This window comes from Hibiscus syriacus, unplaced genomic scaffold (genome assembly GCF_006381635.1).
Source record: "Hibiscus syriacus cultivar Baekdansim isolate YM2019G1 unplaced genomic scaffold, ASM638163v2 tig00112215_pilon, whole genome shotgun sequence".
NCBI lineage: Eukaryota > Viridiplantae > Streptophyta > Magnoliopsida > Malvales > Malvaceae > Hibiscus > Hibiscus syriacus.
The window spans coordinates 2,542,112-2,565,385 of NW_024063268.1; the positions used below are offsets into that span (position 1 = coordinate 2,542,112).

Sequence of the window (23,274 nt, forward strand, 5' to 3'; positions counted from 1 at the left end):
ACATATAGTACTAATTTGATCATTATCACGAATCAAAACATAAATAATAAAGGATCTAATTTTATTAAAAATGAAATCCCAGGAACCCAGTTACAATTTTAAAAAATTATTCTAACGATCCTATGACTAAATTATAAACTCTTAAAACTGATAAGGACCACAGAAAATATTTACCCCAAACTCAAATTCGTTCATCCCCAAATCGAACCTGCTCGATTGAATATGTAACACCCCAACCCGTATTCGACCCGGATACGAATCCAATGTGACACATTGACTTTTCAAATCGTTTACTTTTAAAAGATAGTTGAAAATTTAAACTTTTATTTATAAAAATGGTGGAACCCTTGATCAAAGTATATAAATAGAATTTAACTTAATTTGAAAATAGAAACTCAATCATTTACATAAATATAATAGTTTATGTTTACAAAAATGATCAAAGCATATGTGATTCAAAGCTTTAATTACATGCCAACACATTTAGTACAACAAAATAACAAACTTTGTAAATCACTTCTGATATGATCTTCTTATAGAGATATGTTGTCTTGACTGATCCTAGCTTTGTTCTTCCTGCTTCTTTGTTCCTACGTGTGAAACACTCACACGCTAAGTCATTGACTTAGTGAGGCATATAAAGTGCGTAATAAAACATTAAAACACTTAATCATATTCTAAGCATTTTCTAAAATCATATAAAGAAACCATAGAACACATCATAGAACCAAAAGCATATATATCATCATGCATGTACATTTATATCATTTCTTTTAATAGCACGTGGTATATCATTGAGAACTTAAGGTATGTGAGTGCATTGAGGTTGTGAACTAATGATGTCACCATAGCTCGTATAAATTGTACCGAAGTGCCGTGTAGAAATTGCACCGAAGTGCCACATAGATATGTTCCAAAGGACCGCGTAGAAATGTCCCGAAGGACCAAGTAGAATTGTCCCGAAGGACCGCGTAGAACCCTCGACTCTTGGCATGCCAATCATACCTTTAGCTCTCGTATCACATACTTTTGGGCTTTATCATTTATAACATTTCACATAGGTTATATCACATTACATATATTCACATAGATCATTGTCACATAGCTTATATCATATTTTCATGTAATCACATAGGTCAATGCCACATAACTTATATCACATTTTCATGTAATCACATAGGTCAATATCATATAGCATCTGGACATAAATAGGTGTTTACACAATTTTTGCATACATAGTTATTCTAATTTCACCCATAAAGAAGTAGCATTTTTTCTTTCACCACATCCTGCAAAATTTGATTTGATAAGTGTAAACGAATATGAGAAATGACTATTCATCCTTACATTTCTCATCAAATCATTTCATTTCATCGTCGAAATTTAACTGTGCAATAATATCCCGAATCTTTATCTATCATATTGATAAACATGTTATTTCAATCCAAAAGCGGAATATCATACTTCATTATTACCGTAATATTGAACCGAAGCTTAAATACCAATTTCTTATAATGTTATAACGATTATCGGCAAACAAATAAACACGATCGAAAAAGAAAAACAAAGAACACCAAGACATAGATATAGGAAAAAGTTTAGTGAAAGAAAAAATTGATTTTTAACTCTTACCTTAGTATCTATTTATAGGAATAGATACTTGATTATAAAGTAAAGTTAAATAGAATAGAAATCTACTTTTAATAAAGTTATCTATTTTTAATTAAACTAGGATTATTACATTTCAAATTTAAATATAAATTAATTTGTGTCACGTAAAATTCAAGTCAAACTTTAACAGATAATATATGGTAGAAAATATATATTTACAATGATAATATCGAATAAGAGGCATGTAATGTGAAACAGAAGATCCCCTAGCAATATAACCACTAGGGATGTCTCGCCAAAAATGCATCGCCAGTGATGTATCATCGGAAATGTACCTCAAGAAAATGTAGCAACAGAATATAACAACCGCATCATAGAAATACGATTAATAAACGCATGTATAAATATTCAAATGATTAATATCTAAAATTGAAATTAACATGTAAAATTATATTAGTGTTAATAATCTTTAAATTACACATTATTTAACTTGTATGACATCTCATACTAAAAGGAGAAAGACACCACATCTATAATACCAGTACTAATTTAAAAGTTCGTAATTTTAAAGATCAAAACTACATGTTTGATATTTCAACATCAAAATTTGATACACATCCGGATTTTCAGTTTTATATCAGGTCTAACAATTTAACACAATGGAACTTCTCTTCAAATTTATGTAGCAGAAGAGTATTTGAACACCAATATCGATCCATCAAGACTGGTTAGGTTTGACATAGTTGAATGACATTGCATATCAAGTTATACATTAGACGACACAAACAAAATTGTCTGTCCGAGGGTAGACGGACCGATGAATGTTTTTCGAAGTACGTAACTAACATAGACACATGCACCACACCAATGTGATAACAGACTTGAAATAACAATGTTCCAAGGCTCCAGATCCCGTCACTCATAAAGATAGACTCCAAGATAAGCTTAATAGCATCAGGTCAGCTGACAAGAAAAGAAATACCTTGGAGTTACCAATAAATCCGTATAATGAATTGAAACACACATTTAATAGACGTGGAAGTAATAAAGGAAGGAATTACCCTTGGAAGAATTTTGGGTTTTCATTGCGAGGCTTCAACCTCAGCAACTCCACCACCCGCAGGCCCGTAGTTCGATTCATTCTCGGAAGTATCTATGCGAGGGCTGTTCTTAAACTGCTCCACATGTTGTAGGACCAATGGAGAAGGAACATCTGAGACCTGATGAGAAAGGTTTTGTTTAATTTGTGAGTTGTCTGATATGCAACCCATTGGCAAACTCATTAAACTCGCTGATTTGCGTTCACTTGGGAACTTTATAGAAGCAGGTGATTCAGGGGTCTCAGGATGCTTTCCCGACAACTCCAGAGGCCGATGGAAGAGTAAATGAGCAATGGTACGGTCTATGGGATTTGTTTGTGTTTCAGCATTAGACATCCTGTACCATTGCGTTCAAGGAGAATAATGAGACTTAAAGATTCTAATGCAATCTAACTCAAACAGGCATAAAAATGCAGAGCAAGTAAAGTGAATACTTAACAAATGACTGTTGATTCAGGAAAAGACCCGGAATATTCATAAGAACAACTTCAAAATGAAATAATGCAAATAGTAAGCAAGAAAACAAATCAAATGAAACATCATTAATGCTTTTGAGTTTGTTTGAGGGTAAACAGATCATGGAAACTTAAGAAATCACCACAAGGAGGCAGCTATATCATAAACACAGTTAGGCATATACTTCAGTACACACCCCACATGTAAATGTCATAAAACTAAGATAAAATTGATGTACAAGAAAGAGACCAAAAGCCCATCATTTTAGCAGGTATCAAGGAAAGAAGGTAACTGAGTATTAAGAATAATTCCCTTCCAAGATGCTATAATGGAATAGGATAATGCAAATTAAACGGTTCTGCTCGGCAGAGTTTCATGGTAGGATTCAGTAAACATGTTCCTTCTGAAAAAGGCTCGCAGGGCATATTGTCGGTCGTCAAAGTCCAATAGTGACAACACTATTGCAAAATTTACTTCTGAAAGGAATACGGAGTTTAATATCTTTGGGTTTTTTCTCTAGTTTTCTACCATGAGAAAACTCAAGCAATCATATTGCCATGCCTGACACCCATATCCATGTAAAACAGTGTAACCTTCATTTATGTATTTCAAGCACAGGCTAAATTCAAAAGTTACCAAAATTTGACAAGTTAGAAAAGGATCAGCCAATTCTCAAAAAGATGAAAGCAGCAAGAACATCAATTTTTCTTGACCAACAAAGCAAGCTACACAAGCAAGAAATAGTAGAATGCACTTTTTCTTCTAGAATTTCAGTCACAACTAAAAACACATTGATGCCTTGGTCAGAGTTCATCCTGTTTACTGGCACAAACCATGGTTAACCTAGTACTATTTAAATGGAAGTAAAAAAAACGTCATAAATAAAGAAAAGTGTAAGTTCTTCAGTCCAACAACCTAGAAACGAAAAGAAGAATCTTATCTTGAACACCACTTTTTATTTATATTTTTCATCTAGGCTCACAATACATTGATGCCTCAGTAAGTCTGCATTCAGCCATTAGTAGTGCAAATCTTAGGTGATCAAGGGCTATTTAATTTTAATAAAACCTTCCAAGAGTTCATGACAGAGATTAACCTTTAGAAGGATAACACAAAATCAGTTTCACTTTTGACATGAATATATATCTGCACCAGCATAGAGTCTTCTAACCTGTTATAGTTCTTATTTTCTTCTTTAGCAACTTCAATTTCATCCCTGACAATTTTATTAGTGCTGCTTGTCTCACTAGCAGAATGCCTCTGCATTGCACTTTGAGCCAACCGGAACAAACTATCTCTTATGCAAAGTCGAGTCCTCACATCCAACTGCAAAAATTGATTCTAGATGTCACTAAATCCTCATGACCAGATAGGAAGAATCTCAACTGCATGTCAAGCATACCTTTGCAACTATTTCTTGTAGCTGATGAAGTACAGTATCCTCCACAGAATAGTCATCAATTGCAACAGAGACCATACTAGAATCATCTTGCTCTAGAGGTGAGTTCCGGTCAAAAGAAGGAAGAGTGTTAAGGTCTTCAACGTCAGCTCCCTCAACATGCTGAAAATGATTTTCTTGAGTTGATTTTTGAATGACAGATTGATTGGTACAAGGAACTTGATGAGTTAATTGTTGCTTCTGTTTCTGAATGGCAAGCAGTGCTTGCATTTGCTGGCGCCGTCTCAATTTTTCAATTTTTTCTTGAGGTGTCATTCTCAAAACTGAGATTTTTAAAGGATTTGACTGGCCAGGGGAAACATCATAACAAGGAAGCTCGGTTTGCTGATTAAATTCCCCAGACTGGATGTTGGGTAACATAGGTATCGCAGGATATTGGTTCGTAAGATTCCCATACATAGAAGGGGCTACAAACATATTGGAGACATGCTGGTACTGCAGTGAGTCGGATCCTTGAAGCTGCCTCTGCTGACTAATAACTGAAGATGGAGAAGATTTTAGCATCGAGGTTGCCACATTATTCTCATATTGGGCCAATGGATTTCCAGCTGGAGTCCAGGTATGTAAATCTTGTGCTTGCTTTGCCTTACCTATTTCTTCAGTTTTTCTTCGATTTTTCAACAGCCTTTTCTGCCTATATGCCTGCACAGAGAAATATTAAATGAAAAATACAATATTCACCACCTGAAGCAAAGACCTAACTTTATAAAGATGATAAATTTATGTCGATAATTTTATATTTATTATTCACAGCGGTCTCTAAACTCCAAGGGAAGAAAAAGAAAGTGGAAAGACAAGAGAAACACAATTCGCATTGATGGTCAAACAAGGTAAGAGAGAAAAACTTATATCACCATATATAGCTATCCAACTTTAAAATGTTTCAAACTTAGCTGCTGCCTGAATGGAAGGTGTCTTTTTAGCATAATAAATTTTATATTGGACATGTGAATACAGTAATACACTCTCAGCATCAATTAGCAATTACAAACTCCTAGATGTATCAGCATCAATTAGCAATTACAAACTCCTAGATGTATCAGCATCTACCAAAAGGTTCAAAATCTTGCAATTATAATTCAGTCAGTCCACAATGACTGAGACATCATAAAACCTTGTTACAGGACAATGAAAGATAGTATTTTATTCTAAATCTTGAAGATAAGTACCAGAAACACAAGATAATTTGAATAGTTAAGAATCAGGGTAAGATAGGAATACCTTAGGGCCCAGTTCCAGTTCATTAGGGGCCGCAGCTTTTTCTGCAAAGGGATTAGACTTCGATGAACCAATCTTTCCCACAGTTTTTACATTCGTCTGAGGAAGCAAAAATAGAAATTATGTGCCTACTTTAGATTGATTGTCTAAGTTAAAAGCATTAGTAACTAAGAATTGATTATACTGCATGTTAATATTTAACACCTGCTTCTCCATTACAGATTTGCTTTTATCCCCGCGTAATTCCAAATTATGCAGACCATGAGATGTGGAATCATCCAGTTTCCCATAACTAAGGGTAAATGACTGGTTCTCTTGTCGTTCATATCCTCTTTGGACTTCCAAATGTCCAGATGTGCTCCTAAGAGCCGGGTTAGGATAATCCAAATTTGTAAGAGAGGATTTTCCAGGGCTGTTTGTTACCTCTTTAGATGATGACCATAAACCATCAGCACTACCAAGACTTACATTGCCAAATATTGGATCATCATTGCTGCAAAATAATCACTTGTGAGAATATTGAGTAGGATGGATGCCATCATATATGATAAAAAAGAGAAACAAGGAATAGAACATTATGCTTGTAGTTCTTCTTCACTTGAAGGGGAGGGGATATTGGACCCTCTTAAATTTTCTTCTTATACAAGTTTGACACACTGCTACACGATCAAGGGAAACAAATAACAAGTGCATATTAAATATGGCCAACTAGACTGAACAAACTGCTATAGGAGTTTCAGCTTCTAAGTTCAAAGGGTACATAGAATAGTTATAACTAAGATAAATGAATATTCAGTGTTTACAATAAAACGAATGGTCATTATTTGAATACACAGAGATTTTGACAAAAGAATTAAGTTGGGGTTACTTATTCCAAACAAGATGTGAGAACTATAATAAGTACTACCTGACTACACAAATGCCTATCTTCTGCACTAGAATGTTACAACAGTGCTTTCTAAGCTTCAATGAAAGATCTAAATTATTGCTTACCTGAAGATTCGATCAAGATCATCAAAGCTTCCAATGTTAGCCCAGCTGTAGTCGACAAAGTCACCTTGTTCTTTACCTTCATTCGGATTTTGAAAATTTTCAGGATCTTTACTAAGTTCAGTCATCTCTCCTGTAAAGAGAATGTATATAACTAAGTTATAAAACAATAAAGATAAATATGATATTGGCTTTAGTCTGAAACTCTGAATAGCTAATATTCTTACCATCATTCGAACTAGATTTAGCTACTTCAACCAAACTGTTAGAGACTTTGCTATCAATGGAATCCTTGTACGTTTTTGCTGCATTAGATAAAGATAACTCTGGCAACAAGCCCATGGCAAATCCCGAGGTGGCAATCCCTCCATTTGCATTGTAACTGGAACTGCCTTCCAACTTTTTTCGATGAAGATCAACTCTGTCTCCTGGTGTCTTTTCCTCCGAACACTTTATGGTTGCAGTTTCTTGACTCCATTCTATCTTACTATGACAGTTGCCACTTCCCTCTTGATAAGGTACTATATGGTCATCAGTCTCACCAACCTCATCCCATATTATATTTGTTAGCTGAAAATACAAAAAAGGCTCCACATTACCACTGATATCACATCCAATAAGGTATAATTATATCCTTCAGCAACAAAAATAACAAAAAAAAATTAAAAGGACAATTTGAGGGCCATGGAAAAGCTGCAGGGTGAACGGGCTTGTCTGATTATATTTTCATTTTGGGTGCTTTCTAAAACCAATCACTTGCAATAATTATAATTTCTCCACAGAGAAAATATATGAGATTTATTGGATGGAAATTACGACCAAATATCATCAACTTTCCTCAAACCCAGATGATTAATAACTTCTAACGTAGCCTCGTTTGTTTCACAAAGCCTCTTAATATTCTTTCCTTTCAGCTCAAATGTCTTGACCTCACTTGGCATTGATTAAATATTCCTTCAACATTTGATTCCAAAACTAAATGTCCTCAAGAACGTTTATTGCTTCTATGTTGATTGATTAGAGCTAGTTGTGTCTATGATTTACTTTGAATTACAATCTGCTGCAATCTTCCCAGAAACAGAACCTAGATAACACTACTTTCCATAGGCGTAAAGAGGATGAAATTGCAAAAACAAAACAAAATACTACATACGGTTGTCCCACTCAGAGGACAAGCTAACTGATTCAAAACCTAAGAATCAATCACTATTTGATAGAGGAAACAAGACATATTTTAAGTGGGTGGTCGAGAAGATATAGGGCACCCTAAGTATATGCTACCTGTACTACTCCAAAAACTAACACACCAGGCATTAAGGTAAAACAAATAGCGTAGGAAGTGTTCTCCAAGGAGCTCTTGTATACTCCATTAAGAAAAAGAGGCTCTCCATTGCACATTAACCATATGCTTACCAGGTGGACTAGTTTGCCCCATATTTATTCTTGTTTGTCGTGATTTCGAGTTCCTAGTACTGAAGAAGTTCTTTACTATGAATTTCAGTTCACCTTATAAAGAACAAAGCTCCATTTTCACCCAAAAGAAAAACATCCTTCACGTATTTCTAGACAAAAACCATTCCTAGAATTCCTCATCTCTAGAACAGCTTATTAAATTTGCTTTATCCTACAACCCTGCTTTCCTGAAAATTCCATTTATTTCAACCAAACAAAAAATAACAGCATATTTCTAACAATACAATCCTATAAATAGTTTTTACATAATATTATTGCAAACAACAGAAAACCAAGCCCCAACAGTACGGTGAATGGAAAATGAAAATAATTCCAAGTGCAAAATGCTATTTTCATAATTTTTTAAAAAATGTACGAAATGATTACAGTTACTATAATTGATTGTTTCAACACAATCTTAATCCAAAATATTTCCTTAAATAGAAACCTGAGCAGGTTCTATTTAGTTTTTATATTCAAATGAGAAAAAGAAAAAAAACAGAGATGGAACATGAAAACAGAGCAATTTCAACTGGTCTGATGGATTGAGATACTAATTCCTTTAAGGTCAAAAGGTTCAAAACATATTTTATGCAAAAACATAGCACAAAAAATGAATAAAGAAAAAAGCAAAAAAGAGAAACAAATAATTTAGATCTAAATACCTCTTCTTCGTTCCAATCAAACATATCTAAAGAAAGCGCTGTTAATCACAAATCTACTTCTGAATTCCGAACCAAAGGCAGGCTCTAAAATTGCTCCACGCATTGCCAATTCCACCACGAGCAAGTAGCAAAACGAAAAACCTAAAACAACAACGAAAGAGAACACATATCCAAACAAATAAATTAATATAATTTTTTTGGTTATTTTTATTATTATTTTTGGATTTGAAAACACAGAGGAGTGTGCAAAATCACGAAGTAATAGAAAGAGTTTGCCGTAAACAATGGAAGGGGATAAATGGGTGGGGGAAGTTTGGGGATGGTGGGACTGGGACCCACTGATATTGATGTGCTGATTGAGTGGCATATGAAGGTGCCACGTGTAAAGAGGCATAGCTAAAGATGTGGTCTAGAATGAACCGATCTTTTGCTGAATTGTGATTGGGCGGCTTTGATCACACTTCTCGGGTAGAATATCATTTTCAGTCCTTCATATTAACAAACATGTACATACAACCCCCTCTGCAAGACAAATTCCCAAGTTTTGAGAATTTAATTTGCCTTTATTTTTCTGCTAGAAATTCCTGGAAAGGTGTAGGGTTTTGTGGTTAGTGGCCAATTTGCAATTTCGCTTTCATTGGCTAAGACCAGGGCTTGAGGTTTAATCCCAAAGTCTTTTATAATCTTTTAGATAATTTTTTTTATTTTCTCAATTATGCAAAATTAATAATGTTTTCAATATTTCATTTCATTGAATCATTCCCATCTTTGCAACTGTGTTAGCCCTTAAGCTAGTGAAAGGCTTCTATCCATCAATAATAATTCACTTCTACTATATTATCTTTTATATCATCACGAACTAAGTTACCTCAGTAATAAATAAATTGTTGTTATTTTTTGAGGATATGAGTTCAAACACTAAAATTATTAGGGGTGTGAGCGTTCAATGTCAAATGATTTAGGGTTATCTTCCAACTAAAATCTTGAACTCTTTAAATGGTCATAGTGACAAAAAAAGAATATTATGGTCCGTTAGATTCTATAAAATATTTTCTATTTTTATTTTCTATTTTTTTAGAAAATAGTTTTCATTTTCAATTTTTTGAAAATTAGAAAACATATTTGGCTAATATAAATGAAACTTGAATACAAAACTAAAATACTAAAAGTATATTTGGTATCTAATTTTTATTTAAAATAAAAATAAAAAATAGTTATTAAATAATTAAATTATATTATAATTATTAAACATCGTTGCATAAATTTAACATATGAGTTATACAAATATAAAACAATAAATTTGATAAGAAATTACATAACATAAAAAATATTTTAGTTTATTATAAGAACATATGTTAATGCATATTATATATTAATTAAATTTAAAAATATATAAAAATATTGTTATAAGTAATAGCACACAAAAGTGTCATTGACATAAAAATATGTTTAGTGATAAATAAGACCCTCAAACTTTTGGAAAAAATAATTAGTGTATCCCTTGAACTTTTTCTTGCACCAAATGTGATTGTTAAACTCAAAAAAAAAAATCTAACCCTTTGAACAACATAATTAGATGTTGACTGTCACGACGCTTACATGACAGTTCACAAACTTACATGACAATCTACAATATTGATGTGACAGTTAGTGATACTGTTGTGACAGTACTCGATGGACGATGATGTGATAGATGAACTTAATTGGTTATTTTAGAAAGTTTTAGGACTTATTAACTTTTAAAAAATTAAAAAGTTAATTAAATTAAAGTATAAAATATAAAAATCATTAAAATATTCAATAAATTAAATATAAAAATACTACAAAATTAAATTATTAAAAAATTAGTTTAAGGATTACATTAAGTGTAAAAAAAGTTTAGGAATCATATTGACTTTTTTACAAAAGTTTGAGGGTTTTGGATACCATTAAATCAAAAATTATTGAAAGAAATATTTAAACATGTGTAAGTTAAATAAAAAAATATTATTAGAATAATTTAAATATGTCCAAGTTAATTTAAAAATCTAGATATAATGTTTCTTTATTTTTAGAATTTTCAAAACAATTTTAATGAAAATACTGATTTTTTTGTTTGTTTTTATATTTCATTTTTTTTCATTTTTGAATTTTACAACCAAACATATTTTCTTCAACGTTTTCTATTTACTATGAAAATGAAAATAATTCATATTTTCTAAAGCCAAATGGATCCTTATTTTCTAAAAGATTCGAGTTCAAACAACTGTGTTTATATGTGTTGAAAACATTTTGATATTTCGATATAACAAATTAAGTTAAATGAATTTTAAGATTTTCCAAATGATTTTCTAAGTATATTCGATAGAATTATTCGAATATCAAAACATTACTCCAAATCTTTCAAAGATCATTTTTAATCCTTACTCAAAGTGTAAAATTAAGTTTTAATCTTAAAACAATTTCAAAATAATTTTACAAAGTATTTCGAACCATTTCAAAGCCAAAAATTCCAGATTGCTCAGAGGGAACCGATTCCCCCCTAAGGGGGTACCGATTCCCCCTTGAATGGTTTGGCTCCAAGAATTCCAGTATGCTCGGAGGGAACCGATTCCCCCTCAGGGGGTACCGATTCCCCCTTTGTATAACAGTCGAAATATTTGAATTTTACACTTAGGGAACCAATTCCCCATAGGGGGTACCGATTCCCCCACGCTCCAAGTTGTTTTATTAATTATTTTCACACTAAAACGGCTATATGATCTTCACTAATCATCCCCAACGTTTAGAAGTGATTCAAGGTGTATTTAAGCAAGCTTAGAAGCCATTGATCAACAACAAGAAACATCAAGCAATTTGAATCAAGAGAGAATCAAAGAGAAAGCATCAAACCTCAAGTTTGACCATTTCAAGCCTATTTTTCATTCAATATTCATTTTGCTTTCAAGAACACTTATTGTGCTCAATTGTATTTATTCTTGAGTGTTCCTTCTTTGTTCTAGAATTGTGCAAACATATTTGCCTTGTGAGGTTTTTCTTGTAAGTTTGCAAATTTGTATTTCTCTTTGAGAAAAGAGTGTTCTCAAGAATTGGGGTATATTCTTGAGGGAGTTGTAAGGTTATCTCTTTGGCCTCAAAAGAAAGAACAAATTAGTGAATTTGTTGGAAAATCCTTAGTGTGGATAGCTAAGGTAGTGGACGTAGACTTTGGTTGATAAAGTCGAACCACTCTAAATCGCTGTGCAATTTCTTTCAATTTTCTGCAAAAGCTTCCACCAAACATTTTATTGCCAATTTACCCCCTCTTGGCCGATTCAGTCAATCGATTAACTCAACAATTGGCATCAGAGCCTAACTCATTTGAAGGTTTACTCGCCTCTTGAGTCGATTCGGGAAGAGTTATATCGATAATCAAAGTCATCAATGGCCTCCGCTTCAAACTTCGACTCCGGTCTCGACTCGATGCCCGTCAACAAGCCTCCTTTCTTCAATGGAGCTAACTATGCCTATTGGAAGAATAGAATGATGTACTTCATTCAAGCAAGTGACATGGGAGCATGGAATGCTTTAGAAGAAGAATACATCAAACCTCTCACTCATCCAAGGTTGTGGAGTGAATGAGAGACAAGAATGTTCCAGCTCAACTCCAAAGCCATCCATATCATTTTTGTGCTCTTGTACCAGATGAATACGGAAGAGTTTCATCGTGTACAACCACCAAAGAAATATGGGACAAACTTCAAGTCACTCATGAAGGTACCGATGAGGTAAAGAAATCTAAAATTAGTATTCTAACGCATAGCTATGAAAATTTCAGGATGAAACCAAATGAAGATATCAAAGCTATGACGGATAGATTTTCAACGATTGTCAATGGTCTCAAATCATATGGAGAGATCATTTCAAATGAAAAGCTTGTGAGGAAGTTAGTCTACTCCCTCCCAAAATCGTGGCAATCAAAGAAGATGGCAATCATCGAGTCTAAGGACTTAACGTCCTTAACTCTTGAAGATCTAATTGGGTCACTCCTCACTCATGAAATGATGCTCGAAGATGAGGTGGACCTCGACAAGATTGACGAGATACCAAAGGAGAAGGAGAAGAAGAAAAACATTGGAGTTGCTCTCAAATCCGCAAAAGATGAGAGTGATTCGAATAACGATGACGATGATGAGGAAATGGCATTGTTTGCCAAACGGTTCAGAAAAATGATGAGACCTTATCGAGGAAGAAAATTCAAACGAAATAAAGGCCTCAAAAATGAACCGAAAGAGAAAGACCCAATCATTTGCTACGAATGCAAAAAGCCAGGGCATGTCAAATATGATTGCCCACAATTGAAGAAAAATGATCAATCAAAAAATAAGCACAAGGCTCATGTGGCTATATGGAGCGATGAAGAAAGTTCCGATGAAGAGGAACAAGAAGTAGCTAACTTGTGCTTGATGGCATTTGGGGAAGATTCTAAGGTAACCTCTAACTCATCCGATTTTGATGATTTATCCTATGATGAGTTATTAGAGGAATATAATGGGTTGGCTTCGGATTATGAGAAATTATTTTTAAAATATAAAAATGATGTTTCAAAATTGAAAAATGAAAACAAACTCATATCCAAAACCAACAACGATCTTGAAAGTAAAATCAAAGATTTGCAAATCAAACTAAAAGAGTTTGAAAAGAAAAATTTAGATTTGAAAAATTTACTTTCAAAGATCAATGATGATCATCAAAAGAAAATTGATGATCTTAAAACTTCTTTTGATAAAGTTGGAACAAAACATTTTGAAAAAGGTGGAAATTCAAAATCCAACTTTGTTAGAAAAAGTTTTAGAAACAATCATAGAGGTCCCTAAAGAACCTCTAATAGAAAAATCGTTAGAAGTATGTGGGTTCCTAAAGAACTCATTACTACTAAAGATAAAAATATCCTACACAAATGGATACCTAAGGGGACTAGGATTTTGGAAACTAATGAATATGGACCCAAAAGAATTTGGGTACCAAAAATCAAAAATTAATCTATGTTTGTAGGGAAAGTAGCATTGCTACAAGGCACGGGAAACAAATTCAAATTCATGGTACCTTGATAGTGGATGCTCAAGACACATGACCGGAGACAAAAGCCGGTTCATTGAGCTTAACGCCAAAAATGGAGGAGAAGTGACTTTTGGAGACAATTCAAAAGGTCACATTGAAGGTATTGGTACAATAGGTAATACATCTTCCATACAAATTAAAAATGTTTTATATGTGAATGGATTAAATCATAATCTATTGAGTATTAGTCAATTATGTGATAAAAGATTCAATGTCTTATTTGAAATTAATGGTTGTAAAGTCATTGACATTGCATCTAATCGGATTATGCTTGTTGGTCATAGAATAGGAAACATATATATGGTGCATTTAGATTCTTTTGATATGACTAATTTATGCCTAGTTGCTAAGGATGAACATGATAGTTGGTTATGGCATGGGAGACTATTACATGCTAGTATGAGTGTTTTGCAACGGTTAATTCAAGGAGACCTAGTAAGAGGGTTGCCTAAGCTTAAATTTGATAATGATAAAATCTGTGATGCTTGTGCTAAAGGAAAACAAAAGCGAGTTTCTTTTAAATCCATTAATGATGTATCAACTAGTAGAGTTTTACAATTGATCCATTTAGATCTTTTTGGGCCAACTAGAACTACTAGCTTGGGTGGAAAACAATATGCATTTGTCTTGGTAGATGACTATTCTAGATATACTTGGGTTCTATTTTTAAATACTAAAGATTAAGAATTAGAACAATTCATCACGTTTTCAAAAGTAATCCAAAATGAAAAAGGTTACTCTATAACTAGTGTTAGGAGTGATCATGGAACTGAATTTGAAAATCTTGGATTTACTGAATTCTGTAACTCTAACGGTATTAGCCATAATTTTTCAGCACCTAGAACCCCTCAACAAAATGGAGTTGTTGAGAGGAAAAATCGAACTTTAGAAGAAATGGCTAGAACCATTCTTTGTGAAAATAATTTACCAAAATATTTTTGGGCGGAAGCCACAAATACCGCTTGTTATGTTGTAAATCGAGTAATGATTAGGCTAATTTTAAAGAAAACTCCATATGAAATTTTCAAAAATAAAAAGCCTAACATTAGTTATTTTCATCCTTTTGGATATAAATGTTTTGTTTTAAACAACAGTAAAGAAAATCTTGGCAAATTTGATGCTAAAAGTGATGAAGGAATTTTTCTGGGTTATTGCTTAAATTCTAAAGCCTATCGTGTATTTAATAAAAGAACTTTAGTTGTTCAAGAGTCTATACATGTTGTTTTCGATGATAATCCCCTTCCGAGGAAGGATTCTTGTGTGAATGATGATGTAGGTGTTATAAATACAAATGACGTTAGACATGACATTGGAGAACCATCATCAAAGGAAGAAACGAAAAATGAGGAAACTCATGATCTTCTTGAGAATCCAACCATTGAAGAAAGGGAAGTATCTTATCCAAGAGAGTACAACTATTTCAAGGATGGTGAAATTATAGGTGATCCATCAAAAGGGGTAACAACTCAATCTTCTCTTAGAAATATTTGTAATTATGTTGCATTTATCTCATGCATAGAGCCTAAGAATATTAAAGAAGCATTAAATGATGAACATTGGATTATGGCTATGCAAGAAGAGTTAAATCAATTTGAGAGAAGTAAAGTATGGATATTAGTTGAAAGGCCTAGTAATAAATCTACTATAGGTACTAGATGGGTATTTAGAAATAAGCTTGATGAGAGTGGTAATATAGTGAGAAACAAGGCTAGACTTGTTGCTCAAGGGTATACTCAAGAAGAGGGCATAGACTATGATGAAACATACGCTCCCGTAGCTATGATGGAAGCAATTAGAATGTTATTAGCATTTGCATGTTTCAATGAATTTAAATTATATCAAATGGATGTTAAAAGTGCATTTTTAAATGGTTTTATAAAAGAAGAAGTGTATGTGGAACAACCTCCAGGTTTTGAAGATTCAAATTTTCCAGATCATGTTTTAAAATTGACAAAAGCTCTTTATGGTTTAAAGCAAGCTCCTAGAGCTTGGTATGAAAGATTGTCAAATTTTTTAATTGAAAAAGGTTTTTCAAAAGGGAAGGTTGACACTACATTATTTTTGAAGCATAAAGGTCAAGATTTATTAGTAGTTCAAATTTATGTTGATGATATAAAATTTGGTTCTACTAATGATGTTCTTTGCCAAGAATTTTCTAAGTAAATGCAAAGTGAGTTTGAGATGAGCATGATGGGGGAACTCTCATTTTTCTTGGGACTCCAAATCAAGCAAAGAAAATATGACATCTTCATCAATCAAGCTAAGTACGTCAAAGATATGCTCTAGAAGTTTGGACTGGAAAATGGGAAACCTCATGACACTCCAATGAGCTCTTCAACAAAGCTTGACTTAGATGAAGGAGGTAAATGTGTAGATGTTAAATTATATAGGTCAATGATTGGATCTCTACTTTATCTAATTGCAAGTAGGCCGGATATTATGTTTAGTGTTTGCTTATGTGCTAGATTTCAATCATGTCCTAAGGAATCACATTTACTAGCTGTTAAGAGAATCTTTAGATACCTTAAAGACACTCCTAGTTTAGGACTTTGGTATCCTAGAGACTCTAGCTTTAGCTTGCATGCTTTTTCTGATGCGGATTATGGAGGATGCAAATTAGATAGGAAAAGCACCTCCGGTACTTGCCAATTCCTTGGAAATATGCTAATTTCTTGGTTTTCAAAGAAACAAAATTGTGTTGCATTATATACCACTGAAGCCGAATACATTTCAGCTGGTAGTTACTGTGCACAAGTTTTATGGATAAAACAACAACTTTTTGATTATGGAATTGAAGTAGGTACCATTCCTATCAAGTGTGACAATACTAGTGCTATTTGTCTCACTAAAAATCCCATCCAACACTCTAGAACTAAGCACATTGAAATAAGACATCACTTCATTAGTGACCATGTCACTAAGGAAGATGTAGTTCTAGAATTTGGTGATACTTTGCACCAATTAGCAGATATCTTTACAAAACCTTTAGACAATGAACGATTTTGGACACTTAGGAGAAAATTAGGTTTGACCAATCTATCTTCACTGAGTATTTAAAATAATTTTAGCACTTTTAATAATAAATGAAAAATGCTTATAATAGTAATTTTTTTATTGCATTCATTGCTATTAGTTAGGGGGAGTTTATGATTCTTGATGAAAATTTAATTTTATGTTCAAATATCGTTTAAAGATTAATTGAATTGTTTGAACATGATTAATTTTTAATATATGAGTTGCCAATACCACTAGAGGAAATTAATTTAGCATTTTGGATGTTTAAAATCGGATTTTTAGCATTTTGGTGCAGAGGGAATCGATCCCCCCTTGAGGGAACCGATTCCCCCTTTGAAGGGGAACCGATTCCCCCCACAGGGGAATCGATACCCCCCTAGGGTTCTGGTTTTAACACGGGCAGAACCCAAAATTTGCTCAAACCCTCTCTTATTCCTTCACGCCATTTTCTTCCCTCTACTCTCTCAAATCTTCATTCTTGCCTCAAATCAACGTTTTTAATCGGAATTCACTTCAAATATCATCCTCTTAACCTGTTGGAATCATAAAAAACATGCAAACTTCATCTAATCTAACTCAAATCCGAAATCATTCAAGGTATTTTTCCAAAACTTCTTTTTATCAATTTATGAACATAGAACTAGTTTTAATTAGTTCTAGGTTGAATTATTGATCAGACATTGATTATTTAGTGATTAGAAACTAGATATTACAACTAATTTCATCAAAAACACAAGATTTTTTCAAAATTTTCAAAATTTTCAAAATAATATTTTTTTAAATTATTGTGTTTTGATTAAATTATGTTGTTATTATGAAAACTATACATATATTGTTTCTCAAAACCATATTTTTCAAAAGTTTTTCAAAAACTTTGCCCATTAGGATTGATTTAGAGAACCTTGAAATATTGAGGACTCAATTGAGTTTTGGGATTTATTGAATTGCATACATGTGTTTTCTAAATTGTAGGTTATCAATTCTATTCTGATTTCCTAAACCATGTCCAATCCTAAACGTGTTAGGTCTTCATCTAGTCGTTCACACCGTCAACCAAATCCACCTCCAAATCCTCCTTCTATTCCAATTTCTAATCCTAATCCCATTGATCCTAATTTGACTATCCAAAATTCGTGTTTCAATCATTCTAGTCCTAGAAATCATCGTTTTTGGTATTATCAATATTTCGACTCTTACAAAATCCGGGAAGAACGTATTCCTTCTCGTCAAGCTATGTTAGCTATCAATTTTAAATATCTTCCTCTTTTACAAGAGTGGAAATTTGATAAACTCTTTGACCTTGAACCCATCGTTTACCATCAACTTGTTCGTATTTTCTATTCTAATGATGTTTGTGTTAAAAACCAAAATAAAACCGAAACCATAGGAATTCGTTCCTACCTTCTAGGACAATTCTTATATATTGACTCGGCTTACATAGCCAATACATTCGGATTAGATAATGATGGTATTTCAAATGAAAAACAAGTTTTAGGATCTCGTTATAAAAAAGGGATAGTGCAAGTGTCCTAGACCTTCATGAACATTTTCTTCATCTAATAATTTCTTGGTGGTTTTGACCATCCGGAGGTCATTATTCTACTCTTAGAGCCTTAGATCTTTGGTGGTTACATTGTTTCGAAAACAATATTAAAATCAACCTACCTCAGATTATTTTTGTTGAAATTGTTGAAACCGTAAATCTTGTTCCTAACAAAAAACTCTGTTCATCTCTTGTTTACGGTTGCATTTTGAGTAATCTGTTTTCCAAAGCTGGGCTTAGAGTCGGTCTAGATGCCGTTTTTCCCCTTAAGAAACAAATTAACCTTCTTTCCTTAACGAGAGTGGGATGGATTAAGGATAAGGAAACCGGTGAATGGGTTCGATCTTCTGCAAATACTCTGGGAGCTAATTCTTCACAAGCTCCACCCGAAGCTGACGAAGATCTCGAGCTTGAGCAATTAATGCGAGACATCGATGAAGCCGAAGATGAGCCTGAGCAACCCGAGGAGCAGCCCGAAGAGCAAGCACAACAAACGCATCCAATGCCTCCATATTTCTAATCCTTTATGGAGACATTCGATTTTCGATACGCTACTATGGATTCGCGCTTTACTTCTATAGAGTCCCATTTATCCACAATGGGAGCTCAACAATTAGAAATTCTTCAGGAAATGCGTGCAAATAATGAAGCAACCAACGCACGTATTAATGACCTCACTAACGAAATGGCCGCTATGCGAGCTCGTTTTCCTCCTCCTGATCCAGATATGTGATTCAATGTTTTGCTTTGAACTCCAAACTTATTGTTTTAACATTTTGAATATTTTGGAATGTTTGAATTTGTGGATTGATTGACTTTGAATTTGTTTGGATTTATGAATGGTTAGAAATTATCTATTTGGTGTGATTAAATTTATTCATTATTGCATCATTTACTTCATGATTAGATATATGACCAATTTTGCCATTTCACATTAATTATGAATATTGATTATGAAACTAATGGCTAACGTTTCTCTTGCTTGTGATCTTAGCAGCTTATATTATATATATCAATTGACTAACTGATTTCAAAACCTTGTTTAAATTCTTTAAAATATCTTTTTGATTTAACAAAAGGGGAGAAGTGTTAAAGTGTTTTTAAATGATAATGGGAGAAGTGTTAAAGTAAGGGGGAGTAATTTCAAAACTTGATTTCAAAATCTTAAAATTACTAAAATGTTTTGTTATATCAAAAGGGGGAGATTGTTGAAAACATTTTGATATTTCGATATAACAAATTAAGTTAAATGAATTTTAAGATTTTCCAAATGATTTTCTAAGTATATTCGATAGAATTATTCGAATATCAAAACATTACTCCAAATCTTTCAAAGATCATATTTAATCCTTACTCAAAGTGTAAAATTAAGTTTTAATCTTAAAACAATTTCAAAATAATTTTACAAAGTATTTCGAACCATTTCAAAGCCAAAAATTCCAGATTGCTCAGAGGGAACCGATTCCCCCCTAAGGGGGTACCGATTCCCCCTGAATGGTTTGGCTCCGAGAATTCCAGTATGCTCGGAGGGAACCGATTCCCCCCCAGGGGGTACCGATTCCCCCTTTGTATAACGGTCGAAATATTTGAATTTTACACTTAGGGAACCGATTCCCCATAGGGGGTACCGATTCCCCCCACGCTCCAAGCTGTTTTATTAATTGTTTTCACACTAAAACGGCTATATGATCTTCACTAATCATCCTCAACGTTTAGAAGTGATTCAAGGTGTATTTAAGCAAGCTTAGAAGCCATTGATCAACAACAAGAAACATCAAGCAATTTGAATCAAGAGAGAATCAAAGAGAAAGTATCAAACCTCAAGTTTGAGCATTTCAAGCCTATTTTTCATTCAATATTCATTTTGCTTTCAAGAACACTTATTGTGCTCAATTGTATTTATTCTTGAGTGTTCTTTCTTTGTTCTAGAATTGTGCAAACATATTTGCCTTGTGAGGTTTTTCTTGTAAGTTTGCAAATTTGTATTTCTCTTTGAGAAAAGAGTGTTCTCAAGAATTGGGGTATATTCTTGAGGGAGTTGTAAGGTTATCTCTTTGGCCTCAAAAGAAAGAACAAATTAGTGAATTTGTTGGAAAATCCTTAGTGTGGATAGCTAAGGTAGTGGACGTAGACTTTGGTTGATAAAGTCGAACCACTCTAAATCGCTGTGCAATTTCTTTCAATTTTCTGCAAAAGCTTCCACAAAAAAATTTTATTGCCAATTTACCCCCCTCTTGACCGATTCAGTCAATCGATTAACTCAACAATATGATATATGCATGGTGTCATTGATTAAGAAAAATTCTTAATATATACTATTTATAATCATTTCAAATAATTAAAAAATACAATTAAAATCTTTAATTTAGAAAATAATTGTCCGTTCAACGATTTTTTTAAAAAAATGAACATATTAATATATGAGAAACTTGATGCCTTAATGTCTCCTTTGCACCCTCCCCCACTATTTTGGCGACAGCATTCATGGGTGGTGAAACAGAATTAAAAACGGTGGAGGGAAGGTGCAAAGGAGGCAAAGATAGGCCTTATGGTTATGGTATAAGCAAACATCAGCTTTTTGGATAATCATAAATTAATATTTAAATATATTCGATCCAATTAATCAATATTTTCCTAAGATATCCGATTTAATTTATCCGAAAATATCTGAAAATTTAGATCAAATCAATAGATAATGGATCGAATTAATCGAATCAAATTTTTTTACAGCTCTAGATGTCGGTCAACACCGGTCAACTCAATTTATCCACTTTCCAAAATTTGAGTTGGAGTACACATTCAAAAAAATAATATGAGGTTCATGTTTTTTTTAAGTACAAGACTTTTGATGCTTTTTGTAACATAAATGTTAAAAAATATTAATTTTTTAATTGATAGTATTGGGTAACAAGGGTAAATGATTTAAATGATAAAATTTTCTAATTTAAGCAGTTAATTCAATAAAAAATAATTAGAGAGGCATAATTAATATTAAAAGCGTAAAGTATATTATCGGTCATTATATTATACGCATTATTTTTGTATGATTTTAAGTAATTAATTTTTATGTTAATTATTATCAGAATATATTTTAAATTTATGTTTAATTTACATTAATATTTATAATCTTCATTATAGTTTTAAAGGTAAATTATGCGTTTAATATCCAAAATATCAAACCTGATATATTTTAGTACTAAACTTTTCTTTTTTTAAGATCATATTAAACATTTAATTTTTATTTTATTTTAGTATTCGATTATTAAAAATTTAACAGATGGGCCACCATAACAATTTTTAATTTTTTTTAAATTTTTTTAATTATTATTTATATATTATTTAATTAATCAACACAACCTTAATACCCTAAAACCATAACCAAACATCGGCAAGTATAATAGTTAAGAGAGAAAGTCGGCAAGTAGAATAAAGAAGAGAGAAAGAAGACTTTTCGACTTTTTGTGTCCACGACAACTGACAATAGCTCGAAAACGAATACAATTATGAGTTGAAGAACACAAGAAAACAAAAATCAGAAAAACAAAGGGAAAAGAAAAAAAATAGGGGTGTTCATTCGGTTAAAACGGTGGCCGATCGAACTGAATTACCATTAACTGAATTAACTGAACTTTTTTTTCTTTAACCGTTAATCGAATCAAACTTTTTTTTGAATATATTAACCGAACTGAATAAATTTCGGTTAATTCAATTAATTTTCAAATTAACCAAAATTTTTTAAAATTTTCTAATTTATATAAAATTGAATATTTTTTAATTCAAAAAATAATTTACAATTAATTTAAATAATATATAATTATAAAATAAAAAAATTATATAGATTTTTTAAATTAATTGATATTGATTTAGGTTTAAAAGTTATTGGATCTTATATTGTTAATTGAGTTTTAAATAGTTTGGGATGAGTCCATATGTTATATATAATATATTTAAAATTTAAAATTAAATTCGGTTAATTCGGTTAATTAACCGATTTCGAACCGATTAACTGTTAACCGAATTCTAAAAAATTTCTTAAATGTTCCCCGACCAAACTAATTCGGTTTGGTCGGTTAATTCGGTTAAAACCGAAAAATGAACACCCCTAAAAAAAGAAGGTAAACCTTTGGGTTCCTAATGATGATAGCTTCAGTGGACGGACGCCCTATCTAAACGGTAGACCACGAGAGAATGACGAGTCGACCAACATAGTTTAGTTTCATGCCTTTCAAATTATGACCATGGAGATTGGAGGATGAAGAAATCGAAGATTCCATCATCGACTTAGGGAAGTTAAGGTGTTTCCAGATGAAACGAGGGTTGGAATCGTGCTCAGTGGTCGAAAATGTGCAAGTTGAAAAGTTTGGGCTATATTGATCATCAGATGCGACGGTCGACGACTGTAGAGGTAGCGACCAATGGAACTTCTCACCCATTTTTGGGTAAAATTAAATAATAATATAAATAACGATTTAAAAATTAAAAAAATAATTAAAAATTATCATGTCAGCATGTTCGTTAAATTTTTAATAATGGGATACTAAAACAAAACAAAACATGAACATTAGGTAGAGTTCTAAAAAAGTGAAACTTTAGATACTAAAACAAATTGAAACTGATAATTTATGCACTAAATACGTAGTTTATCTAATTTTAAATGTTTTTTCTTTCTTAATAAACTAACAACTT

The 23,274-nt window shown here is 32.5% G+C and overlaps 1 protein-coding gene across 1 annotated transcript; it reads right to left on the reverse strand.

Annotated features, from left to right (window-relative positions):
- Nucleotides 1-2,261: 2,261 nt before the first annotated feature.
- Nucleotides 2,262-9,196, reverse strand: LOC120175804 (protein LNK2-like). Its single transcript, XM_039182362.1, has 10 exons — nt 8,952-9,196; nt 7,062-7,404; nt 6,838-6,967; nt 6,049-6,337; nt 5,848-5,943; nt 4,570-5,268; nt 4,339-4,493; nt 2,673-3,048; nt 2,550-2,574; nt 2,262-2,511 (listed from the first exon to the last, which is right to left on the reverse strand). The coding sequence occupies exons 1-8, from the start codon at nt 8,973-8,975 to the stop codon at nt 2,694-2,696; spliced, it is 2,091 nt and encodes a 696-aa protein (XP_039038293.1). The 5' UTR covers nt 8,976-9,196; the 3' UTR covers nt 2,262-2,511; nt 2,550-2,574; nt 2,673-2,693.
- Nucleotides 9,197-23,274: the final 14,078 nt, after the last annotated feature.